At 38.3% G+C, this 15,291-nt stretch overlaps 2 protein-coding genes across 2 annotated transcripts; one reads left to right on the forward strand and one right to left on the reverse strand.

Annotated features, from left to right (window-relative positions):
* Window positions 1-1,356: 1,356 nt before the first annotated feature.
* LOC106646583 (apyrase) lies at window positions 1,357-4,094 on the reverse strand. The gene is made up of 10 exons (XM_089597321.1): window positions 3,933-4,094; window positions 3,620-3,839; window positions 3,439-3,555; window positions 3,289-3,369; window positions 3,001-3,202; window positions 2,730-2,930; window positions 2,493-2,650; window positions 2,235-2,414; window positions 1,982-2,118; window positions 1,357-1,907 (listed from the first exon to the last, which is right to left on the reverse strand). The coding sequence occupies exons 1-10, from the start codon at window positions 4,067-4,069 to the stop codon at window positions 1,667-1,669; spliced, it is 1,674 nt and encodes a 557-aa protein (XP_089453447.1). The 5' UTR covers window positions 4,070-4,094; the 3' UTR covers window positions 1,357-1,666.
* A 3,529-nt stretch (window positions 4,095-7,623) lies between these two features.
* On the forward strand, window positions 7,624-15,180 carry LOC106646588 (protein 5NUC). The gene is made up of 6 exons (XM_014362643.2): window positions 7,624-7,985; window positions 9,973-10,213; window positions 10,755-11,522; window positions 11,661-11,933; window positions 13,823-14,012; window positions 14,635-15,180. Exons 1-6 carry the CDS (start codon window positions 7,855-7,857, stop codon window positions 14,859-14,861), a joined length of 1,830 nt encoding a protein of 609 aa, XP_014218129.2. The 5' UTR covers window positions 7,624-7,854; the 3' UTR covers window positions 14,862-15,180.
* The last annotated feature ends 111 nt before the right edge of the window (window positions 15,181-15,291 follow it).

Below are 15,291 nucleotides of genomic sequence, written 5' to 3' on the forward strand. Positions count from 1 at the left end.
GCTGTCATACTTACACACCGTCAAATTTACAGTTGTGTATTGTGTTCGTGAGCCTATCTGTGTAATGAGCAAAGCAGAAGACATAACCTTAGTAAATGATTGCTGTTGTTTGCAGACAATTTTTGTTTGCATTTACGTTTAAAGATAGTAGGAAAAATGAAGTGCAGTGTAATATCCTGCGATAAGAAAGTGCAATTTAAATTTCCTTCTGATAGTGTGATAAAAAAAAAGTGGCTCGAAGCAATTGGGAGACCAACATTTTTGTCGCTCCCAAGTCATGGCTTACCTGTCCACGAGTTCTGCTTTTCTTTCACTGACTCTTGCTCCTTTCCCTTTTAAAAGCTTTTTCAATTCTGAAACTTTTAAGCTCCCATAATATTCTTTCTTGTCTTCCTTATTCATTTCAAAATTTCAAATATTCCGCTTTACCACTACACTTTAATTTCCTATGTACATACAATGCTGAAAAGTAATGTTGTGTGAGTGAGACGGCCATGACAGCCGCGACGTGCCCTGGCGCCATCTGATTCAAGCTTGACGGTAAAAGAGCCTCATAAATACCGCGTCCCGGTTCGTTTTCCAGAACACGAGTTGAAGTAAATTTCCGTACTTTTTATTTTATCTTTGCACTTAGTCTCTTCTGGTGATGTCCTGTGACGGCGAAGCAACGAGTTATAAATGATTAGGAAAAAAAAGGGGTTGACGTGGCAGATGACGAAGGCGTAAGGCTCTCCGAGCACTGGTGAATCTGGCAGATGAGGTTACTGGAGGTGGCGGTCGATCCGAGGGTGGAGGCTCTTATGGTATCGTCCAACTACCTGCTGATCAACTGTAAAAACTGCTCTTTACGGGTAGGTGCCCGGCTTATGTATCGTTTTAAGTGGTGGAGACCTACGCGACCGAAAAAAATTTAACGCTCCGGAAATTGTGTAAGAACGACTCGTGTGCAAGATTTTGATTAGAGTTCGGGAAAAAAAATTTGTTCGTTAAAGTTTGGGGGATAAGAATGTTTGTTGATAAGACGCCGCTATTCTTTTCGCAATACAAAAAAAAGACAATAGAAATAGTTAAGACGGTATGATAACGATGGCTAATTAATTTTAGGGGAATAAGAATGTTTGTTTGAAAGATGCCGCTGTTCTTTCCGCGTAACAAAGCTTACGGAAAATAAAATTACATGCAATAATATTAATAAAAATAACTTACATTAGTTAGTTTTGTAGCTTAAAATAAAATAAAACTATTGTTTGGCCACCTGGGTTTGAGGTGTGCGTACGTCCTTTATTGGAAAAAGTAAAAACTTCGAAGGCAAATGTCAAAAAGGGCTAATATTAGCATGCACCTCAGTTGCAACTATGGTGAGTGATAAAGGAAGCGAGTGGAAAATTTTAGGGACTAATTGGATGGCGTGTACCTTGAAGTGATATGTAAGCCGTTGAGGAAAGAAAAACGGGTTGTGAATGGAATTTTGGGAAAATTTGATGATCGGACGTAACATGAGCTTCAAAATCCAGTTGTTATTGAATTTACGGGTTTTGCAATAAGTTGATGTAAATGATAGATCTATAGGAAGTAATTTTTTACTAGAGAAACCTTCAACCTGAAAATATTGTAAAACGCATGATATTTTAGCGTCAAAAAGTTTATTTCGTATTTACAAAGTTTGTCAACCGCAACAATTGCCGAGCAAAGTAAGCCTTCCATCGACTTTATAATCTACGGGTGAGATTTTTTCAATGTAATTAATAACTTGTGGAACGTCGAGGCGACCAATTTGATGATTACGTTGTTTCATAGCTATTGTCGTTATATTGTCACCTTGATTCAGCACAAAAGTTGGAAGTATCAGCCTGTACCACTCGTCATCGTGCAGAACTTCAAAAACTGGCTGAGAACACTTTTGACATCTACACACGAAAATATTTGTTTGGTTGGTTATATTGTTTATGAAAAAATTTTATTATAATGGTTACGCGCTTACCTGACTTTGACATTGACTATACGAGAGTAGGCAGGTTTGGTGAGATTATAAACTACCCTGACTCCAGACCACTGCAGAAAACGAGCTCCCCAGAACCGTTTTGGGTTCTTACTAAACGCAACTGATTCTTCAAGGGTCTGACAAATTTTTTTTTTTTTTTTATTTATCACAGGCTCGTGTGACGAGATAGAGATCGAAAATAATAATAATAATAAATCAATTAAGATAAAAAAAATAAAATATATGTACTTACAGTGCGGAGATCCTCGCCCTTCAGTTCGACTACGTCCCACGTGTTGTCGAACGGCTGCACAGTAGCTACGTCACCATAAGTAATTGGGCCTGGTAAAATGTCATTTCTCACTCCTCCAGCGTTTGTGCAACTTATGGCGGCGTACGTCCAATAATTTGGATTATCTGATTTATTGACGTACTAAATGCATGACAAAGCACGAATAACTACGTGATAAGTACAAATTTCGCAACAAATCTGAAGCTGAAAAAAATTCACCGCATAAACCATCGCATCCGTTATGAGATTGGCCAAATTGCACTCCTCAGCGCGACAGTACGTCCCGTTCAGGAAGGACTTGGTCACGCCCACTTGGACCAAACCCTTTGCGTCCACAGCTTCCTGCCAAGGCTTCAGTTCTTCCAGAAGTTCAGGATCTATCGAAACACGTATTTTCAAATGTACAATTGTATACCACCAGTACAACCTGGCACATGAGTATGATGTATCACTTGCCTTGTACGATTTTTTTGTCCAATAATATTGGATTTCCCTCCCAGTCGGCGACTTCGCCTCGCGAGTCGAACCACACCGTCAAGTTCCCCAAATACTTTGTGAAAGCCGCCGCTTGAACTATCAGTACCGTCCGGTCAGTTCGATTCTGCTTGACAACAACCGGATACTCATCTTCGGGTTTGTCATTGAACGGTGGAGTACCTTTCGATATGCAATTACGGGACATTGGACGTTTTTTGCCAACCAAGTTAAGAAATACAAGTCGTCTTACCAGTGTACAAAAACGTGTGGCTGTGACCGCCAACGATGACGTCGATATCCGGGCAATTGGCAGCGATTTTTCGGTCCACGTCCAGGCCGCAGTGGCTCAAAACTATGATTATGTCGACCCCCTTGGCCTTCAGTCTCGCGGCTTCGGCATTCACCGACTCGATTTCGTCCAGAAACTTCAATTTTCCAGTTTTTGCCAATGTCTGGAAAAGGAAAATTCTCTACTTCAATGACATTAATTTGTGTACTTTGTCATTTTCATGTATAACTTGGATCGATAACAGCTTACACTGGTGCTTTGCAAAATCACGCCAATGACACCGATTCTCTGGTTCCCTCTCGTGATAATCGTGCTGTTTTTAAAGTAACCCTGGAACATCGTAAAAATGTATCAATACGAAAATAATAAAATGTAAATCATCATTTGAAATTTGTATACCTGAATGGTCGGTTCTTCGCTATCGTCGATATTTGTCACAACGACCGGTTTGTTGAACCGCTGAAGGAAAGGTACGAGGCCCTCAATGCCATCGTCAAAGTCGTGGTTCCCTACGTTCTGCCAAACATAAATGGATACAATAACACAATATAATTGTCAAGTTGAAATGATAAGTACGCACTATGGCATCGTGAGGTAGTTTGTTGAGAAAGTAAACGGTGGCGTTCCAAGTGTGGACATTGTACCATAGAGTGCCCATGTAGTGATCCCCGGCGTTGAGAAAAATGGCGTTTGGTCGTTCCCTCATGAGTTTCCGACTTTCTGTCAACAGGCGCGCGAGACCGGCTATGCATTCGTCGGTTTTACGACAAGTGCCGGACACAGCACTGGTTTCGACGAACCTATACACAATATACACGTGTCGAAACCGATCCCGTGACCGTCATTACTTTGATCGTGGCATTTTTGGGATCAGTCAAATTTCCATCCCTTACCTAGCGTGAAAGTCGTTGAAGTGGATGACGGACAGTTCAAAGTATTTGTCCTGCAGCGGGTGGACGGTGACCGTGAACGCGTTGCTGACGCAGAAAATAATGGCACCAATGTAAAGTAGTCCCAGATTCCAGGACATGATGACAGTTGTGGAGTTTGTGTGTGGAAATGTTCTGAAAGATAATGCGGAAACCGAACTTTTTTGTATTTCACCAAAATAAGATAACTAAATATAATAATCAATCGAGTGGGTCAGAATCTAAAGTTTTGAGTGATAAAAAAATGTAATTGTATTCACGCGATAAAAAGAGTACCGAAACTAGGCCATTTTTATACTATTACGTATTTTCATGAAATAAGTGATCAAGCCGCGTTCCTCACTTTTATCAAAATGGAGCTTATCTCGACTCAACAGTCGATAAGAGTCAACTCAAGTTATGCTTCTTTGACTATTGTATAATCGTAGATTTTAAAATAGCTTCTTTTGGGCGTATTTTCGGTGTGAACGTGTGCCCGTGTTAATTGAATTGAAAAAAAATGAATGAAAATAGTAATCACACACATTTAATGATCTATTCGTCATTTAGATTCACACGGAGATAAGAGTAAAAAAAAATAGTTTCGAGCGATTGTACGAAACTTCAAGTTGGTCAACACGCGTAAGTATACCGAATAACAACGCGCGATAAATCACAATGGCACAACGAAATATTTTTGCACGTCGCACACATGGTGCTCGGTTTCTTTGATCTTTGTCTCTCGGGCCGAATAGGACACGCTTAATTTTTCGCGGCCTTGGGCCACCGTTTTCCAGCCACAGGAAACGTAACACCGCGTCTCGTTTAAATAAATTGGCATAAAGTGACGCTTCGTTATGTGTCGCGTGTGTACGATACCCCAATGTATACGTATACACATATAAATCTCTTAGACACAGAGGCGAAGAGTATGGACAATCGAGAGATAAGCATTTATTTACGTTTTTACTAGCGAGCTTGAGAAGAAAAATAAAAAAATAAAATAATAATCAAATGCTATTTTGCTCGAGGTTCAACTGTAAGAGTAAAAACTCACTTACCACTTTGTAACAATGTTTATGGGCTCAGATCACAATATATGTATTTAAAAAAAAAAAAAAAAAATTGACTGTTTATGCAAAGGATGTTTAAAAATCAAAGGGAACTTTGTTGATGAAAATTTGACAGAAATCTTCGAAAGGGTGTGATCTGTTGAGCGCAAATTGAAAGAGTTGGCTCGAAACTTACACCGTAAGTCGACGACTCGAGGAACACAAATGCGATCTCTAGCGGTACAGAAAAGGGAGACGTAAATATTTGTACCGCGTGCACGCACATAAATAAAAGCCTCTCCGACACACAACAGACGCTATGTGGCCAGCTGTGCATGTAAGCACGTGTCCGAGCCTCAATATCCTATGTACTATATGCGCGCAGTGTGATAAGACTATACTCTGATGAAACTTTATTCTTCTCTTCTTTCCTGAGCTCGCGATCATCCATCATAGGTTTTTTTTTTTTTTTTTTTTTTTCTCCAAAACAGCTTTGTTCTTCTCCCGAGTCAATCCTTTGTTTTGTGATCCCATGAGACTTAACTAAATTCGATCAATTGCGACGTTGCGTGTATCTTGTCTTCGTTGTTGGCTGTACAAGTCTACAGCATAAATTGAAGAATAGGAAATGTCACATTTTTCTCATATTGCGTGTTTTACGATGTTGAAGTGACCTCAAAGCGCGATAAAATGAAAAATTATCCTTCGTCTATAACAGTCATCCAATTTTGCCATACACACGGATTTTATCTTTTTGATTTATTGATTTTATAACATAATGTTGCTAACAATCGTATATGGTGCATAATTACAGGATTATAATTAAAATTATATGATGGTTTACAAAGTCACAGGTACCTCTTATGTACATATGTCGTATTAATTTTCTAACTCTAAAGTATTATGTAGCAATGCACTTTTTACGTTCGCTGCTGATACGAACGTTTAGCATTGAGAAAAATTTATTTCTTCCTACTTTGAAGCTGTTACCAGATTTTTTCTATTGCTGCATAAATCGATCGAGCGGTAAGAAAAAAAAAACTTGGTTGCATTTACAGTTTTACTCATTTAACGCTATAATACGCGCTAAAACAACTTTAAGGCCAATTCAGTTGTATGCCTACAGTTTTTAGGTACTTGCACGTGTGCAGACAGAATTTTGACCTTTCGTAAATTAGTCGTCTATGATAAATCGTACTCAGAATAAAATAATTCTGTTTTTATAATATTAAGCCGTTAGCTGTTCTTGATTGTGTTCAATTTTAAATTTTACCTTTTCTTACAAAAGACATATACTCATCCTGTATTGTTTACTTAATGTAGATAAAAAAAAAAAAAAAAAAAAAAAATTAATAGAAACAATTTGTTTGTTTGATTATGATGTATATATGCACGGCGTGCTTGCAATAACAGAAAAATAAAGAAATTGATAAAAATCAAACGAATCAATTAATATTTTGAAATAAGCTGGATATGTATTAAAAATCAATCCAATGAAAAACAGTTTTGTATACGTTAGTTTCGCGTTTCAACAATCATAACAATCTATTTACGAATTTCATTATACGAAGCTCATTCACTCGAGTGGCTTACGTGAATGTGTCGAGTTAAATCTGGTACCGCTGGATTACAAGCTTGATTTTCGGCTATCCGGCAGACAAGATCAGGAAATCAATCAAAATAATTTACGTCGCAAAAAGTGGTTTATTTTCCACCCAAGTGAGGTCACCGTACAGTTTACGAAATATCGCCACTAGCTAATAGCGTATTTTATATACGTCTAAAAATGTCGTAAACAAAAAAACCGTGATTACGAATCATGCATTAATAACATCATTTTTGTTTTCCATCACTTTACGTCAGTTCTAGTACACTATCGTTGCGCGTGATCGTTCCCACTTTTTTTTATTATTATTATTAATTAAATTATTTTATCTGATACTGGTGTAAATTGTAAAAATAACGAAGTACTAGATCTATTTATGAGCAATCAAGCAAGAGTAATGAATATATATTTTTTTAAGTACAATCGCGTCTCACTGACACCAATATTATCCTTGGGTTGACGAGAAAAAACACAATTTCTCAACCTTACCGTATTTTTCACAAGGTAACAAATGTTCATAATACATCGTGTTGTATAACAAGTCAACAAATATTTAATTAACTCTGTTTTTTAAATGTCACCATGAAAAAAAAAAAAAAATCGTACCAAAAAAAGGTAGTTTTGAGTTACCGAAGCAGGTGCTTCGTCTCGAACAATTGAAATACGCGTAATTATTCGCACGCGCGTCAAAAATTCCGAACCGGCCGAAAACCAAACTGCGGGTAAAAAAATCACGTCAATTTTATACAGCGTGGAAAAAGGATGAGAGAAAAAAAAACACTCCTCGTTCCATCTGTATATACTCGCGAGTGGAAAAAAAAAAGATACAGCTCGCGAGAGAGGGATGGGTGACATGTACGAACGTCTAATCATTTCGAAAAGCAGCGCCCGCGCGCGAGTGCTCTCGTGCGTATATTGTACACTTTAGAGCGTGTATAGGTAGATATATATTTATGTATACGACAACCGAGAGCTCTCCGAACTTTAAAGTGCAGTGCAGTGAGCCTTGGAGCGCGTGGCGCACGGGTCCACTATATACCTAATGGGTACACAGGCGGTGCGCTAACTCCTCCGAAAAATATATCAGTCTGGCTCGGCGCGCCTCGGTGACCCGTCTTCGACGGACGGGCTTCGGAAACATTATTTTATTTTATAATTCGGAAATTCGCGTACACGTGCATGTTTTGCCTGTATTTTTTATAAATTGATTCTCATCGCATGTGGTAAATTTTGGCAGCAACAACAAAAAATGGGTGCAAAGTCTCGAAAGGGCCAAGTTTTGTTGGTGCTGGCGACGATCGCGATTTGGGTGTCCGAGGCAGCGCCAGCGGATGACAAGCTGACTGTGCGAATCATCCACACGAATGACATGCACGCGAGGTAAGCACTCGAAATTTCGTTTCGCTGCTCGAAGAGCGAGATCGGTAACGTACGCGTGTGCACTTGTATAGATTTTTCGTGCGCGCAAATCGGCAAATAAAAATACAAGACTGTAGGTACGGGTTATTTAAAGGGGTTGCGTGTCTCGTGCGATGGCATCCCTTTTGGGGCCTTTTTTCGTTTTTTTAACGATTCGAACGATTTCTTTGATCATCCGATCCCGCCATGCCAAAAAGTTGCGATCGGCGTTGTTTTCACGTGCTACGTGGATTGTACTTAGTGCTAATACATGCAGTTACGACAGATAATTTGCGTATGTCTTATCGCTTTATCGTGAAAATTTTTTTATTTAAAATTCGAGAGAGCGATACGAGTTGACGAAACCATACGTTTTCGTAAAACTCCTTTGTAATTATCTAAATAACTCCATTGGCTAGCTTAATGAGACTCTTGCCCTGTGGACAATTGAGGGTCCTATCGATGAAGTTGTGTTTAACTTCCTATCGCACTGATAATTATTGCGGAAACGTTTTAAATAAAATATTTTAAAAAAACACAACTGATAATCCTCCTTTAGTCGATTTGTTTCTCGGGCATTAATTTAAAATTCAAAGATTTTACTATTTACATATAAAAAGTGTTAACCTCTAAATAAATAAAAATATTCAAAAATCCTGATTTTGTCACTATTAAATTGTATGCGCTCACAATCTATCAATTTATTAGATAAACTTATTGAATGGAAAATCATTTAACGATTTTTTTTTGCAAATGACAGATTATGCTCTTTTATTTATGAGTATTTCATCATTCATCTTTATTAATATCTAATAACATAGTCCGCTAATTAACATGACTTTTCAAATGCTAATATCATTAAAATAGCACAGGTAAGTTTTTTGTTTGTGTGGTAGTCCTACTTGTATATTATTCACCTAAATTTTATGTCATTGATATAGTGAGCATGTAATAGAGAACATCTTTAAATCGCTATCGTACTTCTTGTTATTTTGGGAAAATTTGATTTTTCAGCGTTTACTTGTTATTTTTTCCGAGGTTGCATCAATATATTTTCATTGCCAATAAAAATGTCAGAGTTTACCGCAAAATGAATCGCCCAAGGACTCACGTGTTTACTTAATTTATTAGTTCGCTTCGTTTTTATCGTTATAGTTGAGCTTACAAGTGCATATTATTCTTCGGACGCACCAGGAAACAACTTATTACGAAGTCTACTGCAGTTTATTTATTTATTTATTTATTTATAGCTTTTTTTTCTTATTTTAATTTGCATACAAGTGCTCCACTTGCGAGATAATGAAGCGCAAACAATGATTTTCGTGTACTTTTGATAACACAACGGTTTTAACATTGATTGACATCACAAAAGAAACACATCACCTGATTTTGAGACAGTTCTTAACCTTTAGTGCGAAAAGTCATTCTCGCAAAAAAAAAGTTGATACCCAAAGTAGGGTGACAATTTTTAGTATACTGCAAATTCGTTGCAGTGGTTGCAATTGTACGAATGATATTCAACCTTTAATTAGTACGTACATTTCAGATAGGATGCTTTGATGGGTGACATTTTTTAAAATAATCAAGTCAAAATCGTCATATTTTTATAAATTGCCTTACATTAGTGCCAATTAACTTTTAAAAAAATAATAAAATCAGTGTTCACATTATGCGTATGGAACACACTTGTATGTAAACGTACTTCCACTTTTTCACATCAATTGGTGCCATTAAAATATGTTTGATTTCGCAAAACTTGTTAAATAGAGGATAGATGTCATATTGATTTTTCTATAGATCGATTGATTAATTAACATTACTGTGGTGCATTAACACAATTGGATTCACACACACACACGTTTGAAAGCTTTTGCTCGTAATTGAAAATTTTCGTAGTTTCTGCCTCGCGAAAGGGCACCCACCCGCGACAAAATCCGAAACATATGGCTCAATTGCGTGTATTTATCAGATTCGAGGAGATTTCAAAGCGCAACACGATCTGCAGCGAGGCCGAAAAGAAGCACCTGAGCTGTTACGGTGGCTTCGCCAGAATGGCCACTCTGATCCGACAAATGAGAGACGAAGCGCCCAAATACCTTCCCACCTTCTTCTTGAACGCCGGGGACACTTACCTCGGCTCCAGGCTCTTCACCCTGTACAAGTGGAAGATCGTCGCGAGGTTCCTCAACATCCTCAAGCCGGACGTAGCGGTGGGTATCTTTCATTTTTTATTTTTTGTATATCTTTTCCTCTACAGGTATAAAGCGTGAAAAAAGCTGTCGCCGAGACGTGAATCTTTCGGTGCACGGGAGCTTAGGACCGTGTTATTTTTGACAGACACGCGTCCCTGAAAAATACGAAAGGTGCAGGCTTAAAATAGATAAAGGCTCGGATTCTTTTTCGACCCAGCGCTTTGTGCTCGTTTTTTCTTTTTCCTTCCGTTTCTCATTACCAAAGTTCTTTGAATGTCTTTTATCGAGAGACAGCCTAGCACAGCGAGAGGAAAATAAAAGCGAAACAGCCGCGGAATGAGTGGAAAATCGGCAACTTTTTGGAGTAAAATCTACAATCGGGAGTAAAGTTTCACTTTTATTCGGATTAAAAAAGTGCGTCGCTCGCAGTATAACACATGCACATTACGTAAGTTGCTCAACGATCCTCGGGTTGCACGTCGCAATTCCTTCGGAGTTAAATTCGTCCACGCATCAAAAAAGGCACCTATATAATCAAAAAAAATCCGATCGACCACAGAGTTTGGGCAACCACGAGTTCGACCAGGGCCCCGACGGTCTGGTGCCATTTTTGCAAAATGCGAGCTTTCCGATTGTCGCGGCCAACCTGGACTTTTCCGGCGAGCCAGACCTGAGAGCGGCCAAGCAGCTAATGAAATCGTTCGTCCTGACGGCTAGGGGCCGCCAAATCGGCGTGATCGGCTACCTGACCCCGGACACCATGACGCTGTCGCAGCCGCGTAACGTAAAATTTTTTGACGAGGTGCCGGCCATCCGCGAAGAGGCCCAACGTCTCAAAGCTCAGGGATGCCGTATAATAATAGCCTTGGGCCACTCGGGCTTCGAGGCCGACAAGCGAATCGGCCGCGAAGTCGAGGACGTGGACCTCGTGATCGGTGGCCACACCAACACTTTCCTCTACAACGGGCCCCAGCCGGACATCGAGGTGCCCGAGGGACCCTACCCCTACGTCGTGACACAGCCGAGTGGACGGAAGGTGTACGTCGCGCAGGCGTTCGCGTACACCAAGTACCTCGGGAATCTGGAGATGGACTTTGACGCGGATGGCGAGATAACGAGGATCGAGGGCCAGCCCGTACTGGTAAACGCTAGCATTCCCAAAGCCAAGGACGTCGAGGAGGAGGTGTCCAGGTGGGCCGAGGCCGTGAAAAATTGGACGACCGAGGAGGTGGGCAAGACCAAGGTGCTGATCAACGGGAACGAGAAGAGCTGCCGGCTCTATGAGTGCAACTTTGGCAACCTAGTGACCGACGCTATGATTTACTGGGTAAATTGGCCATTTCTTTCTTACTCTTTTTTTTCAAATTTGGTTCAGAGGCGTAGAGACGACCTGTGGACCAGTATCAGTTTTTTGTTACTTGTAACCATATTGCGTAAATTGTATTGAAAAAAAAAAAAAAATTAGAACACCAAGTTGTACGACGGGGAGATTGGCTGGACGGACGCGCCGATAGCCATCTATCAGGCTGGGGGTATAAGGACGTCCATAGTGGCGACGAACGAGAACAAGGTGTCGAAGGACGACGTGGTCACCGCGTTGCCTTACGGTTCGCGGGTTTTCAAGGTATACGTGAAGGCGGAGACGCTCATGGAGGCGCTGGAGTGGAGCGTCCATGACAGGATCAGCCAGAACGAGACCGGCCATGGGGGATGCTTCCTTCAGTATTCCGGAATTCAGGTGCGTGATGGTGACAATTTTACTTATTATAGTTACAATTAGTTTCTAACTGATTGAAAGTATAATATTGGCGCACGAGAGTATTACCAAGCGAATAAAAAAATCTTGATGCGTTTCTACGAAAATAGTTCCAAACGCAGGTATATATCATTTCACCCTTATCAAATGGATTGTTTGGAATAATAATTGAATTTCATTTCAATTTTTAATACTTTTCAACTGTCGCAATTTCTTTGCAGATTTTTTTTTCTTCAGTGCGATTACAAGGCTTCGAGCGGAGAATATAATTCGCTATTATCATTAAAGTTTTCGGTCTGATATGATAAAGATAAAAAACCGTACAGTCCTTATCACAAACCTGTCCATCGCTTATTTTTAATTAGTAACATCAAATTGTCTTCGCTTGTCATTTACTCGGATGAAAGTTGATATTATTATTTCCTGTTGAATTTTTTTTTTTTTTTTTTTTTTTTTTTATTTCATTTTCAACAAAAACAAGCAACCCGATTTATTTTCCAAAAAAGTTTCATCAAACAATTAGCGTGCCATTTACGAGGAAACAAATCGATGTGCATAAATACACGTACAAAGAATTGTACATATTATTTTCCTCGCAATGACAGACATCGGGGGAAAAAAAAGTATAAGGCGAGTGTTGTACTCACGTATAATGTAAACGTAATGCACGTGCGTCGTCACGAGCGTGACATGCACGTCCCGAGCAGTAAAAATTCGCGATGCACACAATGAGTATATAAGTACACCTTTACGCGCTTTACTTCTCTTATCTCTGCAATATGCTCTCTCTAATGCGATTCTTATCCGCTTAATCGCCAACAATGTCGACGACATTTTGAAAAATAATTAGCAAATACTACCATGCATAACTACAAAAAGCATATGATGATTGCTTGACTACCGTGATGCATCGTATCTGCGATTATACTGCGAAAAATATACAACTACTTAATATATTCCGTTAGTGTTGAACAAGTGTATGCATATATTATAGTAAGTGCCCCGAATGGCATGTACAATTTAAGCTATCAAACGAAATTCTAATGTGATTTGTTAATAAAATTAATAAATAATTCATCTACAAAATGTTGACGTGGTGACTGTCCTTTGTTACAAAGTTATATTTGAATTGAAGGCAAATTAGAAGTATTTAGTCAACGACTTGATAAAAAAAGAATCATTATTTTCCGAGCACGATTTGTCATGAATGAACTGACTTACCGAAGGTCAAAATTACAAATATACACCTGCATAGATGTACCTAATCTATAATTGATGTGGAATTTCAGAATTTTCACTTATTTTAAGTTAATCATTGATTGTACTTGAAAAAAATTGGTTTCGTTTTATCTAGTCGTTAACTAAAAGCTTCTAATTTGCGTTCAATTCGGAAATTGAACTTTTCTTTAAAAACACCCGTTTATTTTTACTGTGTAATAATACGTTTAACATTGTATACCATTTTTTTATTCAATTTCGCTTGCATATTCTCTGATGGTATAAAACTTGAGTTTATTTTCATATCTTGAAACTGCAACCAACATTTAATTTAACTGGTTAACAATTTGAGTCAACTCTGTACGAGGCAGTTGATTCAGCTAATCAATGCTACGTTAAATAGTCAAAAAATAGCCACTCAATTAAACTCCCAGTGAAAGTAAAAAATCGCCACACCTGATCGTCCTGATGATTGCATTGCAAGTTAATACCTTTAAAGTATCACAATTACTTTTCCGTCAATTAGCATCGAGTTGAAAAAAAAAAAAAAAAATAGCAATAAAAAGCTCATTTATAGATCTATGTGTGTATATTTAGAACGTCAAAGTGTCGATCAAATGACGCAAGTGCAATAAAAATTCATCTGGTTTTAGGTCACCTACGACATATCGAAGCCACAAGGATCGCGAGTCGTGTCGGCGAAGGTACGGTGTGCCAAGTGCACGGTGCCGACTTATCTGGACCTCAAAAAGAACGCCACTTACACCGTACTTATGCCCGATTTTTTGCACAACGGTGGCGATGGATTTCAAATGCTTCGCAACACGACTTACAAAAATTTAAGTAAGTGATGGATTTACACACGATTGATTTTATTTTTTATTTATTTATTTTTTTTTTTTTTACGATTCTCGCGTGAATGCAAACAGACTTGGGCTCTGATAGATTTTCAGTTTTTTTGCGATACAATTTTTTTGCTGAAAAGAATTTTTCTAAATACAGCTTACAACGCTGTACTTGAAATTATTATTATTATTATTTTTTTTTTTTCAGCAAAAGCAATTTTTCTACAACTTTTAAATGTTTTAAAATATAATGTTACTCAGTGTTTAAGTATAAAATTTTTTGTAGGAAAAAGAATGCCCTGTATTGAGGAAAAAAATTTTTTTCTTCCAAAGTGTTTGAAACTGTGCCCAAATCTGGATGCAAACAATGATTTTTTTTTTTCCTTTCAACGATAATTTCATGAAAGTAATATTGTGTAAATTGGCTCTTGGCAAATAACGTGTTTCGAAAATCGGTATATCGATTAAATACCTCATTTTTTATCGATCTTTATCATGATCATCAATAGTTTTGAAGTATAATCTGTGACGCTATTAATCACAATCGGCATGCCGATTTTTTTTTATATTAAATCTATTTAGAGAACAATAGGGGAAAAAAAAATTTGTATTTTTTTCAGACGTAACAACAGCGGAAATACTATCGGATTACGTGAATCACACGAGTCCAGTGTACCCCGGAGTCGAGGGCAGAATCAAATTCGTGCTGACGTCAGCATCGGATGCACAAACACCACAGCAGAACTGTTCGTCGTCAGCGTCAGACATCACGGGTTTTCACCGGCTATCGTTTTTCGCGAAGCTCAGTTGTTTCACTTTGGCCTTTTTACTTCTTGCCGTCGTTTAATAATTTATTCCATTGTCTGATTAATTGATTGTGGGTGTGTGTGCGTGAATGGGGAAAAAGCGTGTGTCATTGAATGGTTTTGTCATGAGCAAACAATTTTTTTTTAATATTTGTATTATGTTATACTGTGTTCGTCACGAAGCTAGTGAAATGTGCGTGGATTATCTCTGTTGTTGATTTTTTCTAAAAAATGCTTTGCGCGTAATAAATTTTGTACATCCTCCTTAAAATCAAATATACATTGATTTTCCTCGAGATGTAAGGCACGATTCTTTGTAAAAAAAATTATTAAAAAAATTTTACACAATAAAACCTGCACGTTTATTCATTTTTTTTTTTTTTTTTTTTTTTCTATTTATACGTGTTAATTTTGCAATTGACGTACCTACAATCCTGTCGATACTGTCAATAAAGAGAAGAAAAATGATAC

Source organism: Copidosoma floridanum, unplaced genomic scaffold (assembly GCF_036245765.1).
Source record: "Copidosoma floridanum isolate Cflo_tuat_1 unplaced genomic scaffold, Cflo_Japanese_pri ptg000032l, whole genome shotgun sequence".
In the NCBI taxonomy this organism is placed as follows: domain Eukaryota; kingdom Metazoa; phylum Arthropoda; class Insecta; order Hymenoptera; family Encyrtidae; genus Copidosoma; species Copidosoma floridanum.